General features: G+C 29.8%; 7 protein-coding genes and 1 long non-coding RNA gene across 18 annotated transcripts; 3 read left to right on the plus strand and 5 right to left on the minus strand.

The window, feature by feature from the left end:
• Nucleotides 1–264: 264 nt before the first annotated feature.
• LOC143180323 (coiled-coil-helix-coiled-coil-helix domain-containing protein 7) lies at nt 265–1,500 on the minus strand. The gene is made up of 3 exons (XM_076379972.1): nt 1,258–1,500; nt 920–1,018; nt 265–840 (listed from the first exon to the last, which is right to left on the minus strand). The coding sequence occupies exons 1-3, from the start codon at nt 1,354–1,356 to the stop codon at nt 727–729; spliced, it is 312 nt and encodes a 103-aa protein (XP_076236087.1). The 5' UTR covers nt 1,357–1,500; the 3' UTR covers nt 265–726.
• A 946-nt stretch (nt 1,501–2,446) lies between these two features.
• Nucleotides 2,447–5,060, minus strand: LOC143180945 (uncharacterized). Its single transcript, XR_013002203.1, has 2 exons — nt 4,899–5,060; nt 2,447–4,824 (listed from the first exon to the last, which is right to left on the minus strand). It is a non-coding gene; the product is annotated as an uncharacterized LOC143180945 (long non-coding RNA).
• Nucleotides 3,551–4,998, plus strand: LOC143180944 (uncharacterized). The gene is made up of 2 exons (XM_076381007.1): nt 3,551–3,698; nt 4,519–4,998. Exons 1-2 carry the CDS (start codon nt 3,551–3,553, stop codon nt 4,989–4,991), a joined length of 621 nt encoding a protein of 206 aa, XP_076237122.1. The 3' UTR covers nt 4,992–4,998.
• A 939-nt stretch (nt 5,061–5,999) lies between the features above and the next one.
• On the plus strand, nt 6,000–12,482 carry LOC143180996 (uncharacterized). 4 transcript variants are annotated; one of them, XM_076381111.1, is made up of 12 exons: nt 6,000–6,084; nt 6,770–6,989; nt 7,065–7,123; nt 7,204–7,387; nt 7,572–7,744; nt 8,042–8,158; nt 8,237–8,999; nt 9,077–10,332; nt 10,446–11,071; nt 11,210–11,311; nt 11,389–11,514; nt 11,597–12,482. In XM_076381111.1, the coding sequence occupies exons 2-12, from the start codon at nt 6,822–6,824 to the stop codon at nt 12,142–12,144; spliced, it is 4,122 nt and encodes a 1,373-aa protein (XP_076237226.1). In that variant the 5' UTR covers nt 6,000–6,084; nt 6,770–6,821; the 3' UTR covers nt 12,145–12,482. The 4 variants fall into 4 exon arrangements, with proteins under 4 accessions (XP_076237226.1, XP_076237229.1, XP_076237227.1 ...); XM_076381112.1 differs by having other exon boundaries at nt 6,005–6,112; XM_076381113.1 differs by lacking the exon at nt 6,000–6,084 and having other exon boundaries at nt 6,952–6,989; nt 7,193–7,387.
• Nucleotides 12,483–12,791: 309 nt separating this feature from the next.
• LOC143180810 (uncharacterized) lies at nt 12,792–15,662 on the minus strand. The gene is made up of 4 exons (XM_076380786.1): nt 14,834–15,662; nt 14,613–14,762; nt 14,375–14,542; nt 12,792–14,227 (listed from the first exon to the last, which is right to left on the minus strand). Exons 1-4 carry the CDS (start codon nt 14,966–14,968, stop codon nt 13,517–13,519), a joined length of 1,164 nt encoding a protein of 387 aa, XP_076236901.1. The 5' UTR covers nt 14,969–15,662; the 3' UTR covers nt 12,792–13,516.
• A 95-nt stretch (nt 15,663–15,757) lies between these two features.
• On the minus strand, nt 15,758–18,518 carry Uri (unconventional prefoldin RPB5 interactor). Of its 4 annotated transcripts, none has more exons than XM_076380784.1 (6): nt 18,257–18,518; nt 17,811–18,060; nt 17,588–17,734; nt 17,356–17,503; nt 16,831–17,296; nt 15,758–16,721 (listed from the first exon to the last, which is right to left on the minus strand). In XM_076380784.1, the coding sequence occupies exons 1-6, from the start codon at nt 18,320–18,322 to the stop codon at nt 16,611–16,613; spliced, it is 1,188 nt and encodes a 395-aa protein (XP_076236899.1). In that variant the 5' UTR covers nt 18,323–18,518; the 3' UTR covers nt 15,758–16,610. The 4 variants fall into 4 exon arrangements, with proteins under 4 accessions (XP_076236899.1, XP_076236898.1, XP_076236897.1 ...); XM_076380783.1 differs by having other exon boundaries at nt 15,759–16,721; nt 16,804–17,296; nt 17,588–17,731; nt 18,257–18,517; XM_076380782.1 differs by having other exon boundaries at nt 15,761–16,721; nt 16,804–17,296; nt 18,257–18,515.
• Nucleotides 18,519–19,304: 786 nt separating this feature from the next.
• Nucleotides 19,305–21,851, plus strand: Ccz1 (vacuolar fusion protein CCZ1). 2 transcript variants are annotated; one of them, XM_076380450.1, is made up of 11 exons: nt 19,305–19,393; nt 19,475–19,619; nt 19,727–19,817; nt 19,908–20,001; nt 20,102–20,317; nt 20,391–20,566; nt 20,634–20,777; nt 20,850–20,995; nt 21,064–21,328; nt 21,411–21,538; nt 21,616–21,826. In XM_076380450.1, the coding sequence occupies exons 2-11, from the start codon at nt 19,541–19,543 to the stop codon at nt 21,666–21,668; spliced, it is 1,392 nt and encodes a 463-aa protein (XP_076236565.1). In that variant the 5' UTR covers nt 19,305–19,393; nt 19,475–19,540; the 3' UTR covers nt 21,669–21,826. The 2 variants fall into 2 exon arrangements, with proteins under 2 accessions (XP_076236565.1, XP_076236566.1); XM_076380451.1 differs by lacking the exon at nt 19,305–19,393 and having other exon boundaries at nt 19,406–19,619; nt 21,064–21,196; nt 21,616–21,851.
• A 70-nt stretch (nt 21,852–21,921) lies between these two features.
• On the minus strand, nt 21,922–25,244 carry LOC143180594 (28S rRNA (cytosine(4447)-C(5))-methyltransferase). 4 transcript variants are annotated; one of them, XM_076380445.1, is made up of 8 exons: nt 25,101–25,244; nt 24,777–24,893; nt 24,536–24,672; nt 23,663–24,057; nt 23,421–23,591; nt 22,945–23,140; nt 22,500–22,868; nt 21,922–22,428 (listed from the first exon to the last, which is right to left on the minus strand). In XM_076380445.1, exons 2-8 carry the CDS (start codon nt 24,874–24,876, stop codon nt 21,964–21,966), a joined length of 1,833 nt encoding a protein of 610 aa, XP_076236560.1. In that variant the 5' UTR covers nt 24,877–24,893; nt 25,101–25,244; the 3' UTR covers nt 21,922–21,963. The 4 variants fall into 4 exon arrangements, with proteins under 4 accessions (XP_076236560.1, XP_076236561.1, XP_076236562.1 ...); XM_076380446.1 differs by having other exon boundaries at nt 24,777–24,916; XM_076380447.1 differs by lacking the exon at nt 25,101–25,244 and having other exon boundaries at nt 22,945–23,086; nt 24,777–25,085.

Genomic DNA, 25,244 nt, shown 5'->3' on the forward strand with positions numbered 1-25,244 from the left:
TTTGGTACTCAGTTTCCTTTCAATGTAAACATGCTTTTTGTTTGTAATTTTTATTTTATCATTATTACTTTTTGCCGTACGATTTAATTTGACACCGCGAAGCACGAAGTCCTTCATCCGCACCACGAGCCTGATTCATTTCTGTGTTTGGACCCGAATTTTATATCACAAGTCTCACTCGTCATACGGCAAAGAGTTAATGGTGAATATAATTCTGCTATTCCTCAAACATTTGTTTTACCAAAGACATTAAAATGATTTTATGTAAATTGAGTGTATTTATTTTGAAAACTTTTATCTGTATTTACATCCAGTACATTAGATTAGTCTAATTTGCATATATCAGATAAAGGTGTAACAACTTACTAATTTTACTAATTAAATTAGTAGTTCTATATTTTGTGCATTGCTTGTTTGTAAAAAATGTTATTTAAACTGTTTCCCACTTAACAGCATAGCACATGAAATGCTTCATACAAAATGTAATTAAATAAATGGTTCTACGTAACATATAATTCAAAAATAGATACGCGCATCTATCCATAACAGTACAGTATCAACGCTGTTATAACTAAATAGATGCACATACATTTAAACTACATATGTATAATAATGTGAATATGTTGAAGTTGGTCTGGTGCAGTTCATGTGCTATACTGTTAACTGACAACCTTTAAACTTATTACAAATTCTTTTAATATATACAATAAAGTAAATGCTATCAACTCATAAATAAGTTTTTTGCTGACTTAAATATTCTGTTTTTAACTTTTCTCGTTCTTCCGGTGCAGGAAGTATTGGACTAATACCACGCATTCTACGATCAGCCATTACCTTCTTCTAAAATATTAATGTAATTTATGAAATACATATCCAAGGCATATAAACAAAACATGAATAGTTTTTCAAAATAAATTACCCAAAAATATTGGCAGTTTTTGTAATTTTCAAAATACACTGCACAGTTTACTTGAATGAAGTTATTATTTTCAAGACACTTAAAGCTCATGTTATGCTCCTGAAATAAATATCATATGTAAGTTTTATATAAGATTTATAATGCTTTGGTTTAGTTTTGAGATTAGGTAATTTGATAATTTATTGACGATTAAAAGTAAACTGTCTAATAATTAGAATTTCTTGAATAAAAAAGAATATTATATTCATTTTATGAAATTGTAATATCCTATCTCTTTTCTATATAATGAAGGAATGATTAATTAACCTCAAAACGATTGATCACTTAAATTGCAATACCTTTAAACATGGGTTGTATAATTCTTGATTTCGTGTAAACTTATTTACTGCATCAGAATTTTTTCTATGTCTCATTTCATGAGATTTCGAAGTACTCATGTTTTTCAGTTTCTGAATTCAATTGTAATATTTGAGATCAATTTAATCATTCTAATTTGCAATTAAATCGCTCCACTATTTCACTGCAAGTAAAAAAACGGCGGAGACGGCGGAGAAATCCTGCCAGACCTGTGCTGCCACAGCTGTGCTGCCAGACTGAGGACTCTGAGAAATCACACATACGTAAGCACACACACTATTCGATATTTCACCAGAGGTTGGAGTAGTTCTCCAAATGAACGTTATTCGTGAGTAGAGGTCGCCTAATTCAGTCCGCAAACTATGCATCGGTAAGGCAGTTTGACCTGAGACACAAAACTCCATTGAATGTTAGGTCTATTATTATCTGGTCGGTGATAGTACTTACCAAAAATCAATGCCAAAGATGCGAAAATTGCAAGGACTATAAACCTTTAAATTACAGATTGTAATAGCGAAACTAATTTCGTTCACGATTGAGGGAAAAAAAGCAAAAGGCCTGCTTTAATAATAGATATAGATAGTAATTATTACTATGGTTATTATGATTATTGTGATTATTGCTATGATTATTGTGATTATAATTATGATTATTATGATTATTGTAGTTATTATGACGATTACTACGATTATTATGGTTGTTAGTATGATTATTATGATCAACATCAGATTATTATGGCTATTATGATTTTTATGGTTATTATGGCATTTACATAATAGATAGAATAGATGTATTCAATAAAAAATTTAACAAAAAATTGTCTTTTTTAAATTTTAAATTGTCTGTTCCTCCTCTTATACGACTTATACGATAGAATAGATGTATTCAATAAAAAATTTAACAACAATTTGTCTTTTTTAAATATATTTATTATGATTTTCAATAATAATAATTAATAAATACATTTCCGTTTCCTCTTCCTGCTGTTCCCCCTCTTCCTCGTCTCCCTCCTCTCCCTCCTTTCCCTCCTCTTCCTTCAAAGTAGAAATGAATGGTAGGTGCAGCGATAGAGTGTAAAGTTGTCGCGCCGCTAACCGAGTTCCGGATCTCGAACCATTTGATAACTTTTTTCCCTCTTTTTACATTTCTCATTAATTTTTAATCATGGAATAACATTTTTGATACTTTATGCATCCTTTTTTGTATACACGTTACATACTATTTTGCGTTTACATATTATATTATAACATAATATATTGTAGGAGCAACAGTTAGCTACGAACGTAGCTACGAGTATAAATAATTGTAAATGTTATAAATTTCGCTGCACACGTTAACGCGCTCGTTCAATTGAAGAAGAAGACAGACGACGTGCGCGGTCAACATTCGCAACAACACGCATCCGTAGAACGAATAAATTATTCATTATAAACTAATGTGCATGATTATTTATTGTATTAATCCTGACAAGATGGCAAGTTATTTAGTTACTATCAACCAGAAATGATTTTGTGAACTCTTCCGAATAAAATGATATGAATAGCTTGGCCGTGTTTATCAATAATATTCATACTTTAGAAAGATATTAATTTTTTTTCTTTCTTTTGTTAATTATAAAAGAAAAATAAGGAGACAAATTGCGTGTAATCGGACAATGAGTCTCTTATATGTACATACAACATAATTAAATAATTTTATAAAAATTAAATCATTGTACACTGTACACAACTTTTCAAGTGTTAAAATTCCCTACTCTACTCTCCGCTGAAAAGGATGTTGGCAACATTATACGAGTTCTAAATATACGTTTCTTCACCACATTGGATAATGTAGTTGCGTTGTATCTGTTCTGTGCCATAACAGGAAATAATATATGTCCATATATACCTCAGATGCTCAAAAGAAGATATAACAAAATGAGCAAGAACTTGCATAGCATATCAAGTCAGTAAAATACATAGGCATAACAAACAAATACCAGAAGAAATTGAAGTTCCTAAGGGACGTTTTGAACACGTACACTTAGACATAATAGGCTCATTACAGCCATCCAAAGGATTTCGCTATTGTCTTACCATTATTGACAGATTTTCTAGATCAGCAGATACAATAGCTACAACTTTTTATAACACATGGATATCATGTTTTGGTGCTCCAATAGACATTACAACCAACCAAGGAACTCAGTTTGAGTCGCAACTATTTTCTTCATTAATAAAATTAATTGGTTGTTCCAGGATACGCACAACAGCTTATCATCCAGCATCCAATGAGATGATAGAGAGGTGGCACAGATCTCTAAAAACAGCCATAATGTGCCACAATAACCCACAATGGGTAGACACTCTGCCTACAGTTTTGTTAGGACTTCGGACAAGCTTCAAGGAAGACCTACAAGCATTTGCTGCAGAAATGTTATACGGTATAGTTCTTAAGGTCGCTTCCCATTGCTGTAACGAGCTCGTTCGGTCATAAATTGTGCGTGCTCGGCGAATTTTGTTCGAAAAGACGTTCCCACTAGGCGAGCATAAGTCGCCTATACGACGCTTCGAACCACTCGAAAGGGTCGATTTTTACGAGCGTCCGAGCATGAGAGGCGTTCGGCGCTAGCAGCCACGGCTATATTCCACGCGAGCATTCGAGCATCCGAGCACCTGAGCACGCGAACAGAGTGAACAAAGTGAAATTTGTAATTTTCAGCCTCATTTTGTATGCTATTTCTACAGATTACTTGCATATGCGCACTTATTGCGTATCAGTACGAGTTCATACATTAAAAGCAGACAAAAACATGTTAATTATTGTTGAAAACTGCAATTTCAACAATAATCAGGGTTACCTCAATTTTCTCAATGAAAATTAATATTTTTTTAATACGTCAATCGATACATCTTTGTATTTTCTTTAGAAAAGTATTGGATGTCTTAGTTCGAAAGTTGATTAAATTAGGAGCAATGAGTTTTGCTCCAAATTTCCACAATAGGCGACACACTGTGGGACGGAAGACCCTACCCCTTGTTGACCGCCTGCGGCGGCGACAGCGATCGGGGTGCATGGTAGCTTTGGATATGCCGGGCTCGTTTGGTGATTAAACAGATCACGGTGCAGGCTCGCTGGGTACTTCAGACTCTCCTGCTCGTAGAGTTGACACTTTCAAGTGGACCGTGAACGCGCTCGCGGCCCAAACTTACAGCAATGGGAAGCGAGCTTAAGACTACCAAGAGAATTTTTTGTTGCTCCAGAAACAGACTCGAGTCCATACCCATTCATGGATAAATTTAGACAGTATATCCGGAATATCAAGCCTGTACCAACAGCACATCATTCCAAACGTACACCATTTACTCACAAAACGTTATACACTTGTAGTCATGTTTTTGTACGAGTGGATTCTGCAAGGAAACCATTAGAACCCCCGTACGAAGGCCCCTTTCAGATATTGGAAAGCACAACTGATCATATTTTTAAAATTGACTACAAAGGCAGAGAGACAAATATTTCAACAGAAAGGTTCAAACCAGCATTTATGGAAACAATAATGGAACAATCTGAAAAAGAAGTAAGAACATATCCAGGGAAAAGTATGTCAGAAGAGGGCGCCAATCGATCAATCACAGCGTACCTCAGTCCACCAAGAAGAGTCTCCCTCGTGCTAATTATTGCGCATGTTAACTTTTCCGTTGAGAGTACGAGTTTTGCCATTGTTAAAAAATAAAGTTTATACTTTGATAAAAGAACGGATTAATTTGGTATTTAGAACCCGAGATCCCGTAGAACAAGCGTGAGTTAGTTGGCGAAACATAGTTTGCTACAGTAGAAATTGTCCTACTTTCCTATCTAGTATATTTGGTAACCCTAGGTTGAAAGTTAAAAATGAGACATTCGTAGTGGTGCTCACTGACAGAGTGCAAAAACGTATGTGTCTATAACTAGCGCTATGTACCGAAACAAAAAGAACTAAAACGCAACTTCAGCTCTGTACATCAGCATAATTGTTGCTCATTAAGGGTTCGGTAATTGATTGTAAACAAAGAGCAATTTTTTAATAGCCTGTGTAACTCGTTTTGTGTATTATTTTAGATGTTTCGTGATATTGAATGTCTATTGGTAACCCATAAAAGTCCCTAGATTCCCAAAAAAGTTTTTTGGAAATATTTTGGCAGACCTCTAGGGAATTTATTTCTAGGGTCTCCAATGAATATGTAGGACTGAAGTTAATTCTTCAAAACAAATATTTTATTAAAACTTTGTAGAATATAAATATAAGGAACTGATTAATAATTCTTGTTAATACAATTCTTTTGATCCTTCTTCCTAGAATTCTCGATATCGATTAAACATTTTGTATCTTATTAACTAATAAAACAATAACGTTCTTTTAACATTTGAATCTGCAATAACTGCAGCTTCACATCAAAGAGTGTCGCCACGGTCGCCACAATATCTCGGAAACTAAAAGTGGACAAGTGGATTTATGGACAATTAAAGTGCAATTTTTTTACCTATGTTTTATTAAGATTGATTACTATTGTGAGCTACCTTCATATGGGTTCCTCACTTAATTTACTGTAACTACATTCAGATCTGTACACTATAGCCACGCATGCGCACTGATAACTGAACATCAGAAACACCGGATTTTCACATGAATCCTCTGTGTCTCTATGTTATATACATCATCTGTGGATATAGTAAGAAGAATGTTTATTATTCGATGAAAAAAATTATTTTGAAACAAAATTCCATGGATAGATATTATAGAATTTGAATTGAGACGTGTTGAAAATTGAATATTCTAACATCTAAGGGTCAGTTTCAAAAAATAGTTATCCTTGGGTAATGTTATTAATTTTCAAAAAATTCTAATTTCTAATTTGATAAACTTTACTAATCTTATATAAATACTATAAACCTATAATTAGAAAAATTGTATATATTAAAAGGTGTTTTATTAAAAATTACAATAAATTAAATAAAAAAATCTCTTTATTTTGTACTATATGAGTGAGTAGTTTATTCAGTATTTTATTAAGTAGTGAATTTTTTAGAAGTGTATCAATTGATATGTTAACAGTTAAGAATGTTTTTTACTTTATATATAACTATATTTTTCTATAGCTGCAAGTACAAAATGTTTTCCTTCTAACTTATGTTTGATTTACCAAAAAGATTTATAAAAACATTAGCAAATTGATGAAAATATAATGTTAAATTGATCAGACCTTTATGATCTTGTAAATTTCAAACATCATTAACTAAAATATTTAATAAAAAATTTTGAAATGTTTCTGTGTATATAATTTTCTTTAGTTGATTTATTAGTTAGAATAATTGTAGTTTTCATAAATTACTGAAAAAACATATAAAATATACAAATCTTTATTTTTGTCCCTTATTAGATGTTGAAAGTATGTAAAAAACTGCAAAATATTGTTAAATGTAATTTTACATTTTGTTCTACTTTTTTAATATTTAATATTGAATGTGTTACAGTCTATTATAGTTGTACTAATCCTTAAGAATTTGATCAAGTAATTGTTAATAAATGGGGAAAATAAAAAAAAGATCGGAATTCCTTCATTGCAGTCAACCCCAAAACATATTGAAAAACTTAATACTCAGAGATATTGGATTTTATACACAACATAAAACTTGTGCACAATTAGAATCAATAGCTGAAACAAAACTTGTTTGGAAATGTTACGAAGAGTTGGTAAATATAATGTAATATTACATAGTAGGATGTAAAAGTAAGACAAATAATTTATGTATTGTTTATATCTGACAGAAATGTGATTTACCTGGAATTCCTAAAGCAACGTTTCTAATGGTTTTCAGTCCTGATGGGTGAGACATAAAATAAATTTGACATATAAAATGAAAAATTATAATTATATTGTCAATCAATCTGTAAAGTTCAATTTTAGGACTAAAATGGCATCAACTCATGGAAATCACAATATTTACATAACTGAAGTCACAACTGGGAAAAATATTAGAACTCTCTCAGGTCATCCACGCACTCCATGGTGTATTGCATTTCATCCTTCTTCTAGTCGTATATTAGCTTCTGGATGTTTAGGTGGTCAAGTTCGTGTTTGGGATTTGAGTGTTAGTATTTTTACTGAACTATTTTATTAGGACAGTAATATTTTTGACTCCAAAGCATTTATGTTTTATAAAATCTGAAATAATCACTTGGAACAAAAACAAGCTTCAGTGCATAATCATTATAACAACATAAATTACATATTTATCAAACATTTATTATTTATAATATATTTTACTGATATAGGATGGTAGTGAAGTTTGGAATGCCAAAAGTCAAACAGTTATAGCTTCTCTTGCTTTTCATCCATCTGAAAGATTACTTGTTATAGCAACATACAATGAAATATATTTTTGGGATTGGAGTCAATCTGAACCATTTGCAGTAACAACTACTAATACAGACAAAGAGAAAGTAAGGTAAGTCTTAAATTTATAATTAATATATTTGTTTAATATATTTATTAAGTATATTACAAATCTAATTTTATTTCTATTTTTTTAATATCTTCTATAGATCTTATTTTTTGTTTTTTTATTATTTAATTCTATTTATTTACCTATGAAAAGAGTCTTTTTAGGAAATGAATTCATAATTGTGCCGTTAAAAATGTTTGGTCACAATATTTTTCTATAAAAATCGAAGCTAATTTATTTTAATTTGATATGTGCAATATTTAGATATAACTAAATGAAATATAAAATTACATATTTCAGATATGTAGCTTTTGACAATTTGGGAAAGAAATTAATTACAGGTATTGCAAATACTCCAGAAATACAGGCACAGTGGAAGACTCCTTCTGTAGAGCAAACACACAGAAATGTATCAAGGTAATGAACATAGAACAGTGGGATATAATTTAGTATTTATATTGATTAATCTCATACTATCTTGTAATAAAATTCTAGATATTCTCATAATAGACAACAAACTGTAAATACATTGTCACGGATGCATGCAAGGAATCATGAAATGACACATGGAAATCAAATACCAAGTAATTACAATGAAAGAACTATTCAAAATATAAATCGTTCTATGGAACACAAACGCATTCTAGCATTAGAAAATTGGTTAAGATTAAATCACGCTATTTACAACGCCTGTTATTTTATGCATCAGGATACCGATCTATCTTATCCAGATGTTACTATTAATCTAAATTACAGATTGAAGTTACCATTAAAACAAGTTCATTTGCAACACTGCGAAAATTTGTCAGAAAAAACAACACCAGAGTTACGATTTCAGTACGGTCGTGATATGATTATACCATTCAAAGCGAATTTACACAATGCACAGTTAATAAGTACTTCGCACGATATAACCGCTAGAAATCGTTTCACTATTCCTATGTTACAAAATACGGAATTGAATCAAAGTAAAGAAAACATCCAAACGAATTCAGATGTTTCTGCTCATAATATTTCAAGAACTAACTTAGAAAGTAGTTTTAATAACAGTTTGAGAAACAATGTTGACAATGATAAATTATTGTTGATAAAAGTAGCACATAATATTTCATATTCAAATTTGAGAAGTATAGAAAATAAAACATTTGATTTCTCATATATAAAACAGCGGAGATTGAGTATATGTTATAAACGCTTAAGTAATCAGTACGATACACTCATTAGATTGTATTTTGATACTTTGATGAATCAAAATATGGTGAGTAGTTAAAGAATACTTAAATAGACATTATATGATGATATAATATAATAATATAATTTTTTACATAATTATAGATTCATCATAGGGTTAAACCAATAAATGTAGTAGAAACTTTAACACTGAATTTGGAAGAAATAAAATGTATAAAAAAGCTGCCTGACATGTCGTTAGGGAGATTGATTAATACACTGAATTTTAGCATTGAAACACGTATAAGATTCAAAAGGTTACAGTACTATCGGCGATCGTTATTAATGAAATTCATAATAAACGCAAAACAACAGAAAAACGAAACGTCGCCCTTAAGTTTGAGAGATATTTCGGTTATAGTTAGGTGTAATATATTTTGTTTAAGAAATTTGTGCATGTTATGTGAAAAATTGAAAACACGTGCGAAAACGTCATCGTTAATTTCACATTCAGTAAACGGAAGTAGTAAATTGCCAATATTATACAATACTATAAGAGATGGTATAAGAACATACAAGGATACAGAAGTGCAATTACAAAACATATGTAAAATATGGAAAAATTTTCAACACCAAATTAGACCATTTCGCATATCTACATATGCTGAAAAAACAAGGAGCAATGAAAGAAGTACAGAACTAAACATTAACTCTTGTGACATTTCAACAACACATGTTCGAAATGTTCTTTTAAATAATGTAAATAATGCAAATGATGATACAGTAACAAACAAACAATATCAACCATCTACATCAAAAGGAATCACCAGTTTTAATTATAGTTATAATAGAAATGGTATGAAATCAATTAATGGTAATGAAACTAATGAAAATTCAAGGAATATCTCTTATTCAAAAATCATGTCAGAGAATTCTCAATCAAAACTACTTCATAATAACTTATACACAAAATCTCATAAAAAGAATATACAAGAGTATTCAGAAAGTTCTGCAAACAATTATATTAAGCAAATTTCAATCAATAATAATAATAATAATGATAATTTTCTATTACCAAGTGTGTCTAGTTTGGTCTCTAGTACAAACTCAACTTCTGTTATTAAAGTAACCACTGCTAATTCACCATTATCTTATATTTCAAATCTGATTAATAGCATACCTAGTAATCCAACGTCAAGTACATATCAAATGTCAATTGCGAATTTTGCACATTCGTCCACTAAAATAATAAATAATAATTTGAATAACAGTGGCTGTTATGATTTGCTAATGAATTCAAGAAACTCAACTAACTGTTCCTTGAACGCAAATTCCGAAGCAACGACTACATCAACCTCAAACACCACTCAGAATAAACATCGAAGACTATGTAGAAAAGATAGTCGAAAAATATTTTTCGGGTATATTGAAATATTTATATATATATATATATATATGTAAAATATAAAATTATAATTTAATTTCTAGTTAAAGATCATTTGTAAACGAGGATTAATTTTATGTTTGATTTTAGACATTTACAGCCGGTCCCTCTACATCTTGTATACCAAGGTTACAGAACTCAAGATAATAATTCTATAAATAACCATGAAACTACTAATAATAGATCAGAAACAATTGAGTGCACTAATATTAATAACGATATTCCTCAAGAAACGTATTTTCAGTATAGTATTATTTCAAGAAGAAGAAAAAGTTTTCAGAGAAACTGGCGCAATACGTTCCTTCTTCATAGAAATGTTAATAGCAGATTAAGTAGTCAAACTACTGAACTGAGAAGTCAGTCGTTTAATGCAAATGCAGAATATTTTTTCCATAACGAAGAGAATTTGAGATCAACGAACTTTCAAAGATTTGTGTCTCCTCACTGTAGTACACGTGATCCTCTCAGGAGACACTTTTTTACTCGAAAAAATCGTTTGAATATTGAATCCAATGAAACGAATGATAATCAACAAATTCCGTATAACGAAGTGCAGTCTCGTAGACAACAATTAGAAAATTTTCAAAGAAGGCGTATACACAACCAATACATGTACTCTCGTTATTCTGCATATAACAGTAATTCAAGACTACGAATAGCTAATAGAAATGATAATCAAGATCTTAGAAATAATAGCGATGATGTAAATTTAGGAGGTACATACAATAAACAAAGCTGTGCTTTCTATTTTAGTAGGAAAAACTGTGATTAAATAGTAATCATTTAAGAACATTCTTGTCATAACATGTTATGTTTATAAATAAAATATAATTTATCTTCGTGATTTATTTCAGACCATGTTCCAGTAAGCATATCTATTAACTCTGTAGAAATGCAAAGTTATCGAGTACAAGTATGGGATTTTTCTAATGGTGAAATACCTGATATTACCAATTGTAAATAGTTTATATTGTACTTTAATTTTTGCTGTATACACTTATATATTTTATTCAAAATTATTTACATATTGCAGCTCAAAAGAACATTATTGTACGTGAGTGCAAGATTCATAATGATGCAAGTATAGACATTTCCTCTGATGGAAAACTTTTAGCAACCTTGCTCCCATCAGGACGAATTAATGTAACAACTACGTTAGGTAAATATATGCAATTCATTTAAAGTAAAATAATGAATTTTATATTTGATCTTTACAATAATGCAAACTGACAATTTTTTAGGAATTTTTAGCTTGCAATGGGATACTCTAGGAGAAAAACTTTATTCAACAAAAATAGATCAATCAGTAGTTTCTGTATCAATTTCACCAACCCAACAACACCTGTTAGTGGGGCTTGCAAGGAAAGTTCATATGTCAATGAGACCTTTTCCCATGGCTTTGATTTACAAATTAATAGACAGGGAATCACAAAATGAAAATATATTATTGAATGAAAGTTACCCAAAATATAACTTGTACAAAACAGCAAATTTTTATCGCAAAATTGACGAACATATGACTAACACAAAACAAAATAATTTATATGATTTGAGACAATGCAATCTCGTTGATGACATATCATATGCTCAAAACTCAAATAATTATAATGCAAAAACTGATTCATGTATTAAAAATAACCAAAAAAGTATGATACTTCATAGACAATTAATACAAAATAATAGAGAATCTGCTGAGCATGTGAGTTTAAATTGCATTAGGTGGGCACCTCAGCCTGGACAGGGATTGGTTTATGCTACAAATACTGGTCAGTTGAACATTCTTCATTAATATATTTATAACAACATTATAACACGAACACATAACTTAATTCTGTATCATTGTAACTGTTGTATTAACAAAAATTACATCTGAAAGAAAAATTTGCAATATATTTTTTTACGCAACAGTTCTCAGGTATAAATGCATTCTTAGAAGAATCCAAATACAGTAAATCTTTTACAAAACTTCTAATATAAAAGTACATTATATCTTGCATTTATAGTTTTATTGGAAGTAATACTATCAGCATTAATGATTAAGTTATTTTAGAATTAATAACAAATTCTATCAAATTTTGTATGAGATGTAACAGTAGATTCTTTAAAGAATGTTGTTAGTTCTGGTGATTGCGGTTAATAATTTATAGAAAATTTTTTACAAATTAAATTTGTACTAGTATGAAATTCCTTCATTTATCATTTTTCCATTATGGTATTAGAAAAAGATATCCCATTTTAGTGTTAATGTACATTTATTAAGCATATTTAAATAAAAGCAATTATATGAAGATGTTTATTTAAAATCATTTTCATATTAGAAAAATTCATGTTCCTTGTACATAAACCTTTTATTCGTGTAAAATTTGTATCTATTATATGCATTTTATATATAAATAAAATCAGTTTTCTACATAAATATACATTTTATATTTTAAATATTTTAATTTAGACACATAAAGCATAACTAGAAATTAAAAATGAAATTTTCTTGTTATCTATTAACATATATAATCTCATATGAACAAAATCTCAATCAATAGTATACTTAAATTTATAATAAAGGCATTCACATTCATATAATACTTAAAATATGTATTAACACTGGAGAAGTTATTTATAAATACTAGTGTTTATAGCTCAGATCTACTGATTAGACAGAGTAATCCTCCCGCTAGGAGACTCAAAGCAGTAAAAACATCGCAGTAAAACTCTATTATGACGTAAAAGGTCCACAGTGCTCTTACGTGTTTTCCCGCTATAATGTTTTTGTAGCGACATTATCTTTGAATCTTCAAACGGGAGGATCACCTTTTATTATAATAAAGTCGAATATATTATTTTTTATTTGTCCACGTTTAACACGTAGATTATTACGCAAGTTTTACGTTTTGTTCTGGGGCCACGATCAGATTTCCATTTAGTACTGTCAATCATAAATAACTACCGAAAATAATGAAGATTTAATTGGTGCCAGGGACCATCTCCTGAGCTTTGAACAATACTTGGGGTCTCACTGAAAAGATAAACGCCGATCGCGTCTAACAGTTAACCTGTTAATATTTATTATCTAATATTATAGCCTTTTACTATATAAAATTTGGTATTATAGCAATAATAAAGAAGAAATAAACAAATAACGGAATTTAAAGAAACAGCTAAAACTATTCATCATCATATAATAAACTGTGTAACAATTCAGGTGTTTCTGGTTGTTTCAAGCAAAGAGATACTTTGTCTTGTAAATTTGTAGAATATTTATTTTGTTCCAATTGACCAAGATCACGATCTAATATTGTCTCAATTTCGTCATCAATATATAAAGAATTTCCATACATTTTTGTAACGTATGAATCACTTTGCTCCGTAGAGTTTATAGTTTCATTTATTGTATTTTGTAGTTCAGTCTCTGATATATTAACTGTATTAAAATTATTTAAAGTTGTAGATACATCACAACGAACTATTGAAGTATTATATTGAATCTGCTCTTGCATTTCGGTTAGCGAACCAGGTATTTGGTGATATTTCACTTGATGTGCTTTTAAATTACCAGTTTGTGAAAATGTTTTCATGCAAAAGGTGCAACGGTATGGTCTTTCTCCAGTATGACATCTTGAATGCCTTTGTAATTTATATTTTGTTGCAAACTGTTTTCCACATTCTGAACAAGCAAATGAAGTATTGTCTATTTGTAGATTTTTATTATTTTGAACTTTCCCCATATCCATGTGATAATTTATCATATGAGATTTTAATGATATTTTATAACGAAATGATTGATGACAATTTGCACATTGAAATTGTTTCTTTCCTTCATGCCTCGCCATATGTTTGATCAATATTTCTTGTTGATTAAATGACATTTTACAAATCTGAAAATGTTATTGCAATGTTAAGATGATACACATAATTTTCCATTTCTTTCCTTAAAAGAATGTGCATATTTCTAAATATGAATTTTAATTATAGTATTATAAATTTCATTAAATTATCTAAAATAACTTTGTTATCTTACGAACACTGCAAATAAAAGGTCTTTGTCCTGTATGAATACGTTTATGCCTGTTTAAATGTGCCTGACATCTAAAATTTTTGGCACATATTGGACATATATTTTTCCTTCCTGCTTTTTTGCCTAATATATTTTCTTGGATCGTATTACTGTCTTTTAATTGACATAACATACTCTAAACAGAAATATTTTTTATAAATACATTTATAATTAATAAAAGTAAATAGATGTAAATTGCATCATACTTCAGTAAAGTCAATTTCCAATGCAGGAGCTGTAAGCTGTTTTTGTACATTTGCTACCATTAAACAAAACTCATCGAATGTGCAAATTTTCTGTTCACAGTCAATGCAAACATACTTAGAAAATGTATCAGAACTTGATATATTTATTACCTATAACATGAAAAAGTTACAATTATCACTATAAAAAAAATAAGTCTTACAATGAAACAGTTAAGATATACCTCCTTCAAGAAATATTTATTTATAATTGACATTAACACAGCTCCTTTAGCCTTATCTATAAATAAATCTGTGCCTTGTTGTTTTTCCTTTCCACAAAGACGACATAATTTTAAGTTTGTTTTATGTAGCATCATTGTTGATATGTCTTTTTATTTATACTCATAATAATTTTCATAAAATTAGTAAAAAAATTATTTGTATAAATTCTATTGATATAGATTTCTCATTCAATCTTTAATATGATACATCTATGTATTTATAAAAATTGTAAGAGCTCCAAGAAAAAAAATTTCGATTTTAAAACTAAATTACTTATGTATAGTTATCAGGTGTTTCAAATTGAAACGAACAAACTTTGTTAGTAAACTTCAACTTGCAGAGATTATACTACTTCAAATTTTCTCCCTTTTTATATGCTCTTGGGTAGGCGCCTGGCAAACACGAAAAATGTTGTATGTGCACCCGGCGACAAAATCGGCTTCTCTCAGAAAATGGCAACGTCGGAAGCCGGGCTCCCTAATATCTAATAATCACTGGCGGGATCCGTAGCTTACGCGGATAGGTGCACAAGCTTTTATTTATTTGGCTGAAATAGAATTTTGCTGGACTAAATATTATACGTAAAAGCAATTTCGTTCACTGAGCAGCAATATAAAAATATGATGGACTCGATTCTTAATTTGGTTGTGATATAGCTAATATGCATCGTGAGTAGGTGAACGCATGAATTCGCCATGTCGGTTTGGCAGCAATGGAAGGCGAGGAAACGCGTTCTGCACTCGTCAGTTTTCCTTTCAGAACTGGTGCTGCACTGTACTGAACGACACTGAACTAGCGGAGGAATAAAAACAGACCTAAAATCTTACTGTTTTTACTTCTGATCGACGAGAGCAGCAATTTCGAGAGTTTCCAGATGAAATAATCACCCTCATCCGGCTCAGTATTCTACAACGCTCGACGCGTGCTTGAAAATTATTCGAGTTCAAATTAATCGCGGAATAAAGATACAGATAAAGATGAAAAAATTATTCGATACCCAAGACGAAACATTCCACGAATAAAAAAATTATCTTCGTTCGACGAAAAAATTTTTTATTTATAACTGTTCGAATAAAGATAACTGGAATTATCTTTATTCGATAGACGTCGAATAATTTTTTTATTTTTTATTCGTTATTTAAAATTTGTAATTAAATAACAGTTTTATTCATTTATGCTCGGCAGTGTGGAGTATTTATACAAATAGAAAACTACCGCTAGTTTTGTTGTAATGCACATACTGTCACCAGCGTACATGTATACACAGAGTACGATTATTTAATATCGAAAACTTTTTTACAAATATCTCGAAAACTAAAGCTAACCACCAATTTTTTCAAGGAAAAAGTTACTCAAAACATCGTCCTTTGTAACAAATTTGAAATCGGTGAAGAAGCCCTTATTCAACAGGTTGACCCTGATTCTTTGTAATAACTGTTAACGAACGTTTTATTATTTATTCTTAACAAATGTTTTATGGATTGTGTATAAAATTTACTAAATACAATTTTTTATATATGTAAACATTAAATAGTAATGCAGTTTAATAATACTATGTATGTTAAACATAATTTTAATAAAATAGGCTACTTTAATCAATATGTTTAGTTGTATATATACGAATTTGAGTTAGAAGGTAACATGAGTACATTTGCTAACCCATAAAATAAAAACGTAAAACATTTCTCTTTAAAAAAACTGTATCAAAATAACTTCTTAATTTTATACAGATTTCTACTATTTCAATTGACGTTCTCTTTTGAATTTACTAACTGATCGCGTTTCTTTTCCTTTTTTTGCAATGGTATCTGTTATAATTGTATCTCTTTCTTTAACATCTTTTACAATCTGAAAACCACAAAAATATTATTTTAGATTATTTGTAAGTTTGTAAGGTATAAGTGAAATAAAGAAACAACATAAAATTTACTGTTTCATATGCAGAGGGTTTGGTAACCTGTTTTTCTTCTTCCTCTTCTGCACTAAAATCAAGAGGTACAATTTGATCACGAATGTCATTTGATGACCTCTTTAAAATAGATCTAGGCTTTGAAAATATTCTATAAATATCTGCTGGTGTTTCGACTGTATCATTTTTTGACTTTATTGCTGTGTTATTAACAGAATGACGAAATTCTATTAAAAAAATGTCTTCCTCAGAGTTCTCTGCACTTTTCATGCTTACATCTTCTTTTATTGAGTCTTCAATTTTCCCTTTACATACATTATTTTCTGGTTCTGCAAATGAAACTGATTTTTTACTTTTGTACGTTTCATCCTCTTCCCTAAAATGTTTTGTGGAAACAAAACATTTCTCTTGCTCGCATGAAACTTCCTTCTCGCTATCGGAGGAATTATTTAAATCAGAATATTCATCCTCTTCGAATCTTTTTCCAAAAAGTTCATGATGCTCATCTTCTAATCTATAATTAAAAATAGTGAACATTTATAAATGTAATACAGTAATGAAAATGTTACATACCGATTAAGTTCATCTGCAAGTTCCTCCTCAATTTCAAGTTCATCTAATCTGTGGAATAGGTCTTCTTCTGTCTCTATTTTCTTTTTTTCATCTTGCCTTAATGTAGCTAGTTTCTGATGATATTCTCTCTCTTTTTCTCTATGCTTTTCTGTAAAAAGATTCAGATTTATTTAATATCTGTTAATATAAATTAATATCTGGATATATATTAGAAGAAGGGGAAAAAAATTACTTTTCCATTCATCAATTTCTTTTTCATTCCAATATTCTATTATCTCTCTATTAGCATAATTCTCGAAAACATCATTTTTTATCATCATTACTCTAGTTTCATACAAATTCATTTCTTTTCCTAGATTATCTAACATTTCATCTGCTTCTAAAGCAAAATAATTTTATTACTTCTATCTAAAACTTTTTTTATTTAAATTACAAACATTAAATGCTAAACATACTTTGTATTCTTCTCTCACATACTGCAGCTGCACCTGTAACACTATACTTTGCAAAATACCCATCACCCAAACAAGCAAGTACTTCATTAGTGTGAATTAATCTTCCCTTCATCAATGCTCGTTTACCTATTGGAACCATACAATTTACATACAAATCTTTTTGCAAAGTACATAATGCTTCCGCAACTTTCAAGTGACCCTTCTTGTAAGCCATCCAAATTTTTTGCTGCTCTTCATTTTTTTGGATTCCCTTTAGGATATAATTAAGAATGATAAAAAAAATCGGTAACAATACAATTAAAACATTTGAAAATAAAAAAAACCAACATATTGTAAATAAATACTTTACTTTTATAAAATGCAAACTTTATATATTTTTATCTGAAACAACTAGTAATCTATCGAAACAATTTTAACAAATTGTTTCTTTCCCACTGAAAGTCTACCTGTGAGATGGCTTCATCCAGAAGTATTCGCGAGACATTTCGCGTTCCATCCTCGTAGTTCATCATTACCACAACATGAATATAAATAATATCTTATTGAAATTTAGAAGTGTTATTGAAGATATTTATTAATAATAAATTTATAAATATTTATTTCTTTTATTACATATTAAAATATAATAATGGATATGCTATATTCCTTAATGTTAAAACATTATACTTTCGGCATTTTTTATATATGCACAATTTTTCATTTTTTTAATTACATTACATTAGCCTGACATTATAATCATTTAAAAAAGAAACATCTTAATATTTTTTATTTGTTCAAACTGCTAACTTTAAACATAACCAAAACATAACGTAGAACCATAGACGCAAAGGATGATGCATTAAAAGTAGACTTAGTGACGAGGAGAGTGAACTGACACCTAACCAATTACAAACCACTTCCACCCCAGCGAGTTGAAGTACGAATTTCGAAAAAAAATACTAGCCTATTCCTCTCGAATGGAACCCTCAGAAAATATCTCTCTTTTTAATTGTAGCCTCACAGTTTTTCCCTCCAAAAAAAAATTGAAAACGAAATTCTAAATTTCATACATTACAACATACCGATATCTTTTAAAATATTGCGTTTTCTCATATACTTGATTACACAGAAAAGTTGCACATTTGGTGCGCTTAATTGCACCTCCTTTACTCTTTCGAAATTTACAATACTTTAGTTAAAATCAGTGATTAACTGATTTAGCAAGTGTCAGGAGGAAAAAAGGCAGGAAATTTAAACGACTTAAAATTCTCAGATAATTCAAGCAGAAAATAAAATGAATCAACGAGAATTTTACAAATCTAATAGCGTAGATTGATAGTCCGGAATTAATATCTCTCAAAAATGCACGCCCTTCAATCTGCAGTTCTATAGATTTTCCAAAAAATAATAATATAATGTACATGCAAACATACACATATATGATTATAAACTGTGTACCATAGGCAGGCCATAGAGCATTCTTTCATTTCATTCGAGTAGAGGGTACCGGGTAGAGAGAATGCTCTGCGACTGTGCGACCTAGTGCTGCCATCTTAGCATCTGTCAACATTTCGAAATAATTTATCGAAACATTTAGATATGAGGTTATGATTATTCTTTAATTTTGAGATGTCGAGTAAGAGAACTTATACTTGCTTATAACTAAGCTTTCGATCACTTGATAGGACCGGTGTATCTTTTTTATTATATACAAAGGAGAATCTCACGTATATTCTTGTATACTTGTTAAAATGACATCGAAAACTGAGGTTACTTTGGAACATTTTTATATATTTAATGGAACATATGCAAAAAAAGAAGGAGAGGCAAGTACATGAAATTTTTTATACTTGAATGTTTTGCGAATTGTAAAATTTGTAGTTCACAATACATATTTCATACAGATAACTCATCGTGTATGTTTTCCATACAGGAAGAGAAAAAAATACTTTATTATTATCCAGAAAAAGATATAGACGTTCAGATAAAGAATATAGGGTTGAGCGAAGCGATTATTAAATTTGCAGAGTAAGTATAATAATATTATGTATCTGCAATAAACTTCTTATGTCTTTATATTTAGTTTACATAATTACATTATGTTATTGATTTGTTTAGATCGTTTAATCCTGGTCAACCTTGTGATTACTGTCACACACATAAAACTCGTCAAATATATTATCAACCAGAACCTAATTTTTGGATGGTAATGGTAAGTTTTCTGAAATATTCAAAGAACAAATTTGTCAAACAATATTTTTGGAAGGCATTAATGTTTAATAAAATTCTAAAAACATGTGATCATTTAATAGATTGTTGGATTACCATATGCATGTAGGGAAAAAGATGGTAATAAATACATAGAATATCAACATGATGAAGTTTCAAGCAGTGTCTGTCAGTCTATATTAAAACAGGCATATGTTATGTTCAGACTATTTATGGGTTCATTTGACACTATTATTAATGAACCTGAATGTGGCTCTATAACATTGTTGAAACACAAACTTGAACACTTTTATTCAAGAGTAAATATATTTTTGTTAATACAAGTGTTAAATACATTTAGTATATGATGTACAACTTATGCACTTTTTTCAGTATTTACTATCTCTCAAGTTAAATAATAGTGATATATTGGATATTTTCCAAGGTTTGCAGTTTTTACCTTTGAATAAAATAACATTTTTGAGAGTGCAATGTTTTATGAATCTCGTAGAAGCTATGTTTTCACAAGTGAAATATACAGCATTCCTTTATAATGATCAAGTTGTATGGTTAGTAATATTGTGATTATTATTATGGTAAAGTAATACACTGTAAAAGTAATATTTTATTATTTAGGAGTGGTTTGGAGCCTGAAGATATGCAAGTAGTTTATAATTATTTAGTAAGTACACTTTTACCAGCTCATCTTGAAAAAGAATTACATGGGGGTTCAATGCCCAGAAATTCCCCTTCACCATTTACTACAACACATTATGGAAAGTTAGTATATATACAATATTTACTTCTGTATTTATAGAAAAGTAAAACTAGCGAATTGTATAAACTTTTCAGATTTGTCACTGGTCCATCAAGTATTAACGAACCAAGTTTAATTGGTAAATCTCCTAAAGTATTTATAAATTATTCAACACAACCTGTTTCTTTGTATTTAGTGGTTTATCGAGCTTTAAGCGCTACTATTTGCCTTTTCGTCGACAGTGCGTATATCGTCTTTAAAAAAAAGATAATTTCTTAAATGCATAAAACTAAAATGTTTACTTTGCAGGTAAAACAAGTCTGTTGATAGATTTTTTTAAAAGTCTCGACAGTTTTCTTGGTCCGCAATTAACTACTCTTGTTAGTTCAGTTGCGGAACAGTGTGCTAAAAATGTGATAATTACTCCAGAAACTTGCACAAAGTATCTGTATTTTAATAAACTTAATTTAGCATATAAAAGTACAATTCACTTAGATAATAGGCGATGTTCTAATGTACTGACAACTCCTGAAGTACTCAGAATTGTTACTGACATATACAATGATACAAATAAGTTAATACACTATGTAGTAGCATTTTGATTGATATGTATTGCATATGAATTTTATATTGGAACATGGTTTCTTATATTCTAGGTTGAAAGAGGCTGGTGAAATCATTATAAAAACTATGAGTGATTATTGGGTTATTGGAAAGTTATCAAATTTGAGAGAATTTTTTGTAATCATTCAACAAAAAAGTGCAAGCATAATTGATATAGAAGGTATGCACTTATATATATACTTAAATGTCATTATGTATATATAACTACATGAATTAAAACTGTAACGCTTGTTTTAGATGAGGTAAAAAGACTTTGTGAAAAGCAATTGAAAAGTATATTTTTTCATTAACAAAAACATACTTATGAAAAAAATAAGTCCTGTACTTCGTAAATTTATCACTTATATTTGCTATTATTTTGTATGAGATTTTCTTTCATGGTGCAAGAATATGTATGATTTCAAATGCATTACTATAAGTATGGGAGACTATATAATTTATATATAAAATTTACTGTAAAATACAAATTCTGTACATACGTATTACAACTATATATTTTTAATATATTTAAACTGTCTAAACAGTACTTCTTCAAATATTACAACAATCATTATAACCATAGCGATTAATTTTATTTCACTAATATTAATCAATGGATTCTTCCACTGTATCTTTCTTTTTTTGAACAATATTAGAAAATTTTTTTAACTTCGCTACAAAAAATCCATCCATGTTATGTACATGCGGATAAAAACGTTTGGTTAATTTTAACGAAGGATGAAACCTGTGCTGTCTATAACTGGTAAAACCTTCAGTACCAAATTCTAGGCCTGTAGTCACTAATTTAACATCACGTTTTTTAAGGGCATAATCAATAACCCATTCGTTCTCCTCTGGAAGGATCGAACAAGTAGAATAAACGATAATTCCACCAGATTCCGAACGAGCATTAGTGCAATCTATTGCTGCTAAAAGCAATTCTCTTTGTAACGTACAACAACGTTGTATATCTACTTTGTCTTTATTTGTTTTAACACTAGGATCTTTCGAGACAACACCCGTTCCAGTACATGGTGCATCCAATAAGACTCTATCAAAACCTTTGATAACCTGAAAGTACATAATTTAAATAATATACAAATATTAATTCACATTATATAAGTAAATAAATTATTACTTACTGATGGTAACTTTCTTCCATCGTAGGAACAAATTACAGAGTTTACAATACCAAGTCTGTGGAAATTACCAACAACTGCCTTTATCCTTTCCTCGTTCACGTCATTCGAGAACAGAACACCAGTATTTTTCATAAAAGCCGATATGTATGAAGATTTTCCGCCAGGTGCAGCACACATATCCAAAATTCGTTCATTTTCTTTAGGCTCCAATGCCATAACTGGTAGAAAACTAGATGCACCCTGTAGAATGTAATGTCCTGCCAAGTATTCTGGTGTTGCACCCATTGGAACTTGTGAAGAGTATATTACTAATCCAACTTTTGTCCATTTTCCTATTGGATTTAAATTAACTCCTCTATTAATTAAAGCCTAAAATATTAAAAAGTTCGTGAAGACTAACAAGAAATTTGTAAAATATATGTTTTATATTTGATCGGATAAATACTTCAGCTAAATCACGGCGACGTGTTTTCAACGTATTCGTTCGTATCGTCATTGGCCTTTGAATTTCACTTGCTTCCAAAAATTCTAACAGCTCGTCCAATGAAAATATTTGCATCAATTTCTCCATTAAGAACTCATTATAACTATAATATATACATAAATCTTTCCTAAGCAAATCCACGTAATCTGATCGTGATCTAAATGAAACAATAAAGTAGCTTTTATCTTATTTTTTTATATGCTTCAGTCTGTACTATGCAGAGCTGGTAAGTTTGAAGGCGAGACACACTTTCAACTAGTAGTAACATTTCGTATAAACGGAATACGTCGATTCAATTAGTAGTTATGACTAGTTTGGCCAATAATACGCTACATTTGAAAGTATATACGAAATCAAGCAGTCATATCTACTGTAATCATATAGATCTATATTTTTTCCAGATGTAACTTTACTAGCTCTGTATAGTAGTATCATACCTATTTGGGTCACGTAATTTTTTAAAATCGGACAATATCAAGACAACATCTTTTATACGCTGCTGTACATCCTTGAGATTAGTTTGCACATTTGCAAGCTCTTCTTCAGTTGGAAATGTAAAATCAAATTCTTGCAAAGTCATGTCTTTCATCTCCTCTTCTGCCAATTTTCTAAGAAACGACAGTTAAAGAATAATTAGGGAAACAAATTTTAATCCATTCTAATTAAAAAATATATTTACTGCTCTTCTTCTTGTTTCTTCCTTAATTTTTTGTTTGCCCTTTCTATGGGAAGCAGATCATTATTTTCACCAGAATCATTACTTTCATCTACTTCATCTTCATCTTGATCTGTTTCCTCATCTTCCATATTCTCATCTTGATTAACTACATTACTAAAATCATGTTCATTCCCATTTTCCACATCATTTACATCCTCCAAATCACTATCTATTAACTTCTTATTTGTATTTGTCTTTTGACTTTTCATTACATTTTTAGCATCAGATACATTACTATTTTCGTTAAATTCCATTTTTTCATTTTCATTGCTTATATCATTATTTGTAAATGGTACAGGCTTAACTGATTTCTTCCCTTTATTTTTCTTGAGTTCTTTTGATACATTTTTAACATTCTAAAACAATTAAAATATTTATTCAAATGCTATAACTAATGTGGACAATGTATTATACTATTAATACTAGAACTACTAAACAAGTTAAAATGAACCGTACAACTATTTTTAATTTATGATCTATTCTAAGAAAACTTTAAGTTTATTCTTAACTAATAACGAATAAAATTGAAGAAATGTCTATATATTTGTACATGAATTCTATTTTCTCTAATTATGCATTATTTATGCTCCTATGATTTTGAAACAAATGTATACATTTACTGTTGGTAGTTTTAGCGTTAACACAGGATTTTATTTTATATTTTAGCATACAACACTAATGAATTGTAAAGGTATCTACTGATATGATAAATGCAAACACATTACTTTTTTTAAAATCGAATAGTTTTGTTACACATGCATATGTGCATACACATACAGAATAAAATGTTAAAGCATAGTGTTACATGTTGATCGCTTAAATTACAGAACTTACATTTTGATTCGCTATAACTTCCTTTTGTTTATACTTCTCCTTTTTTAACTTTTTTAAATTCTCTTTTAAACTCTGCTTTAATAATCGTTTCCTGGCACGTTGCCTTTGCCTATGACTGAGTGTTTTCTCTTCTTGTACTATAAAATAGAATTGCAAGTTTTAAATTCTTGTTTTGTTTATAATGAACAACTCAATTTCAATATTGCTCTAATTTTGAAAATAGACTAAAAATCGTTCATACCTAATAAACCTTTTGGAAAGGATGGGTCTCCTTGCTTTTTTGCTTTGCGGCCAGGACCTTTTGGAACGGTTGTCCCGTCAAATTTAGCTTTTCGTCCCATCTTCCTTTTATATTTTCCTTAACAAATGTTACACAAAACACTACCAGTTTTTACATAAGTAAGATACAAAACTTGGCATTCATTTATAACTACAATTCATACATTTTTAAATGTTTCTATATCGTATTCGACGAAAAGTTTTATACTGAGAGAATAAAAGCTTTCGAAATTTTCGAAGCGACCACGTGAGTCTTAACCTATTTTTTACATTTACTGTGTAATACCTAGTAGTATGCAGTGTTGTAACGTTTGAGGATTTCCTACCGTAGCGCTGTCTACCGTACAATGAGGAATCTCAGCTTACAATAGCTCGATTTTGGCTGCAGTCCGAAATTAACCTTAGAGCATACAGGGTGACAGTTGTTGCG

Source organism: Calliopsis andreniformis, chromosome 6, assembly GCF_051401765.1.
Source record: "Calliopsis andreniformis isolate RMS-2024a chromosome 6, iyCalAndr_principal, whole genome shotgun sequence".
NCBI lineage: Eukaryota > Metazoa > Arthropoda > Insecta > Hymenoptera > Andrenidae > Calliopsis > Calliopsis andreniformis.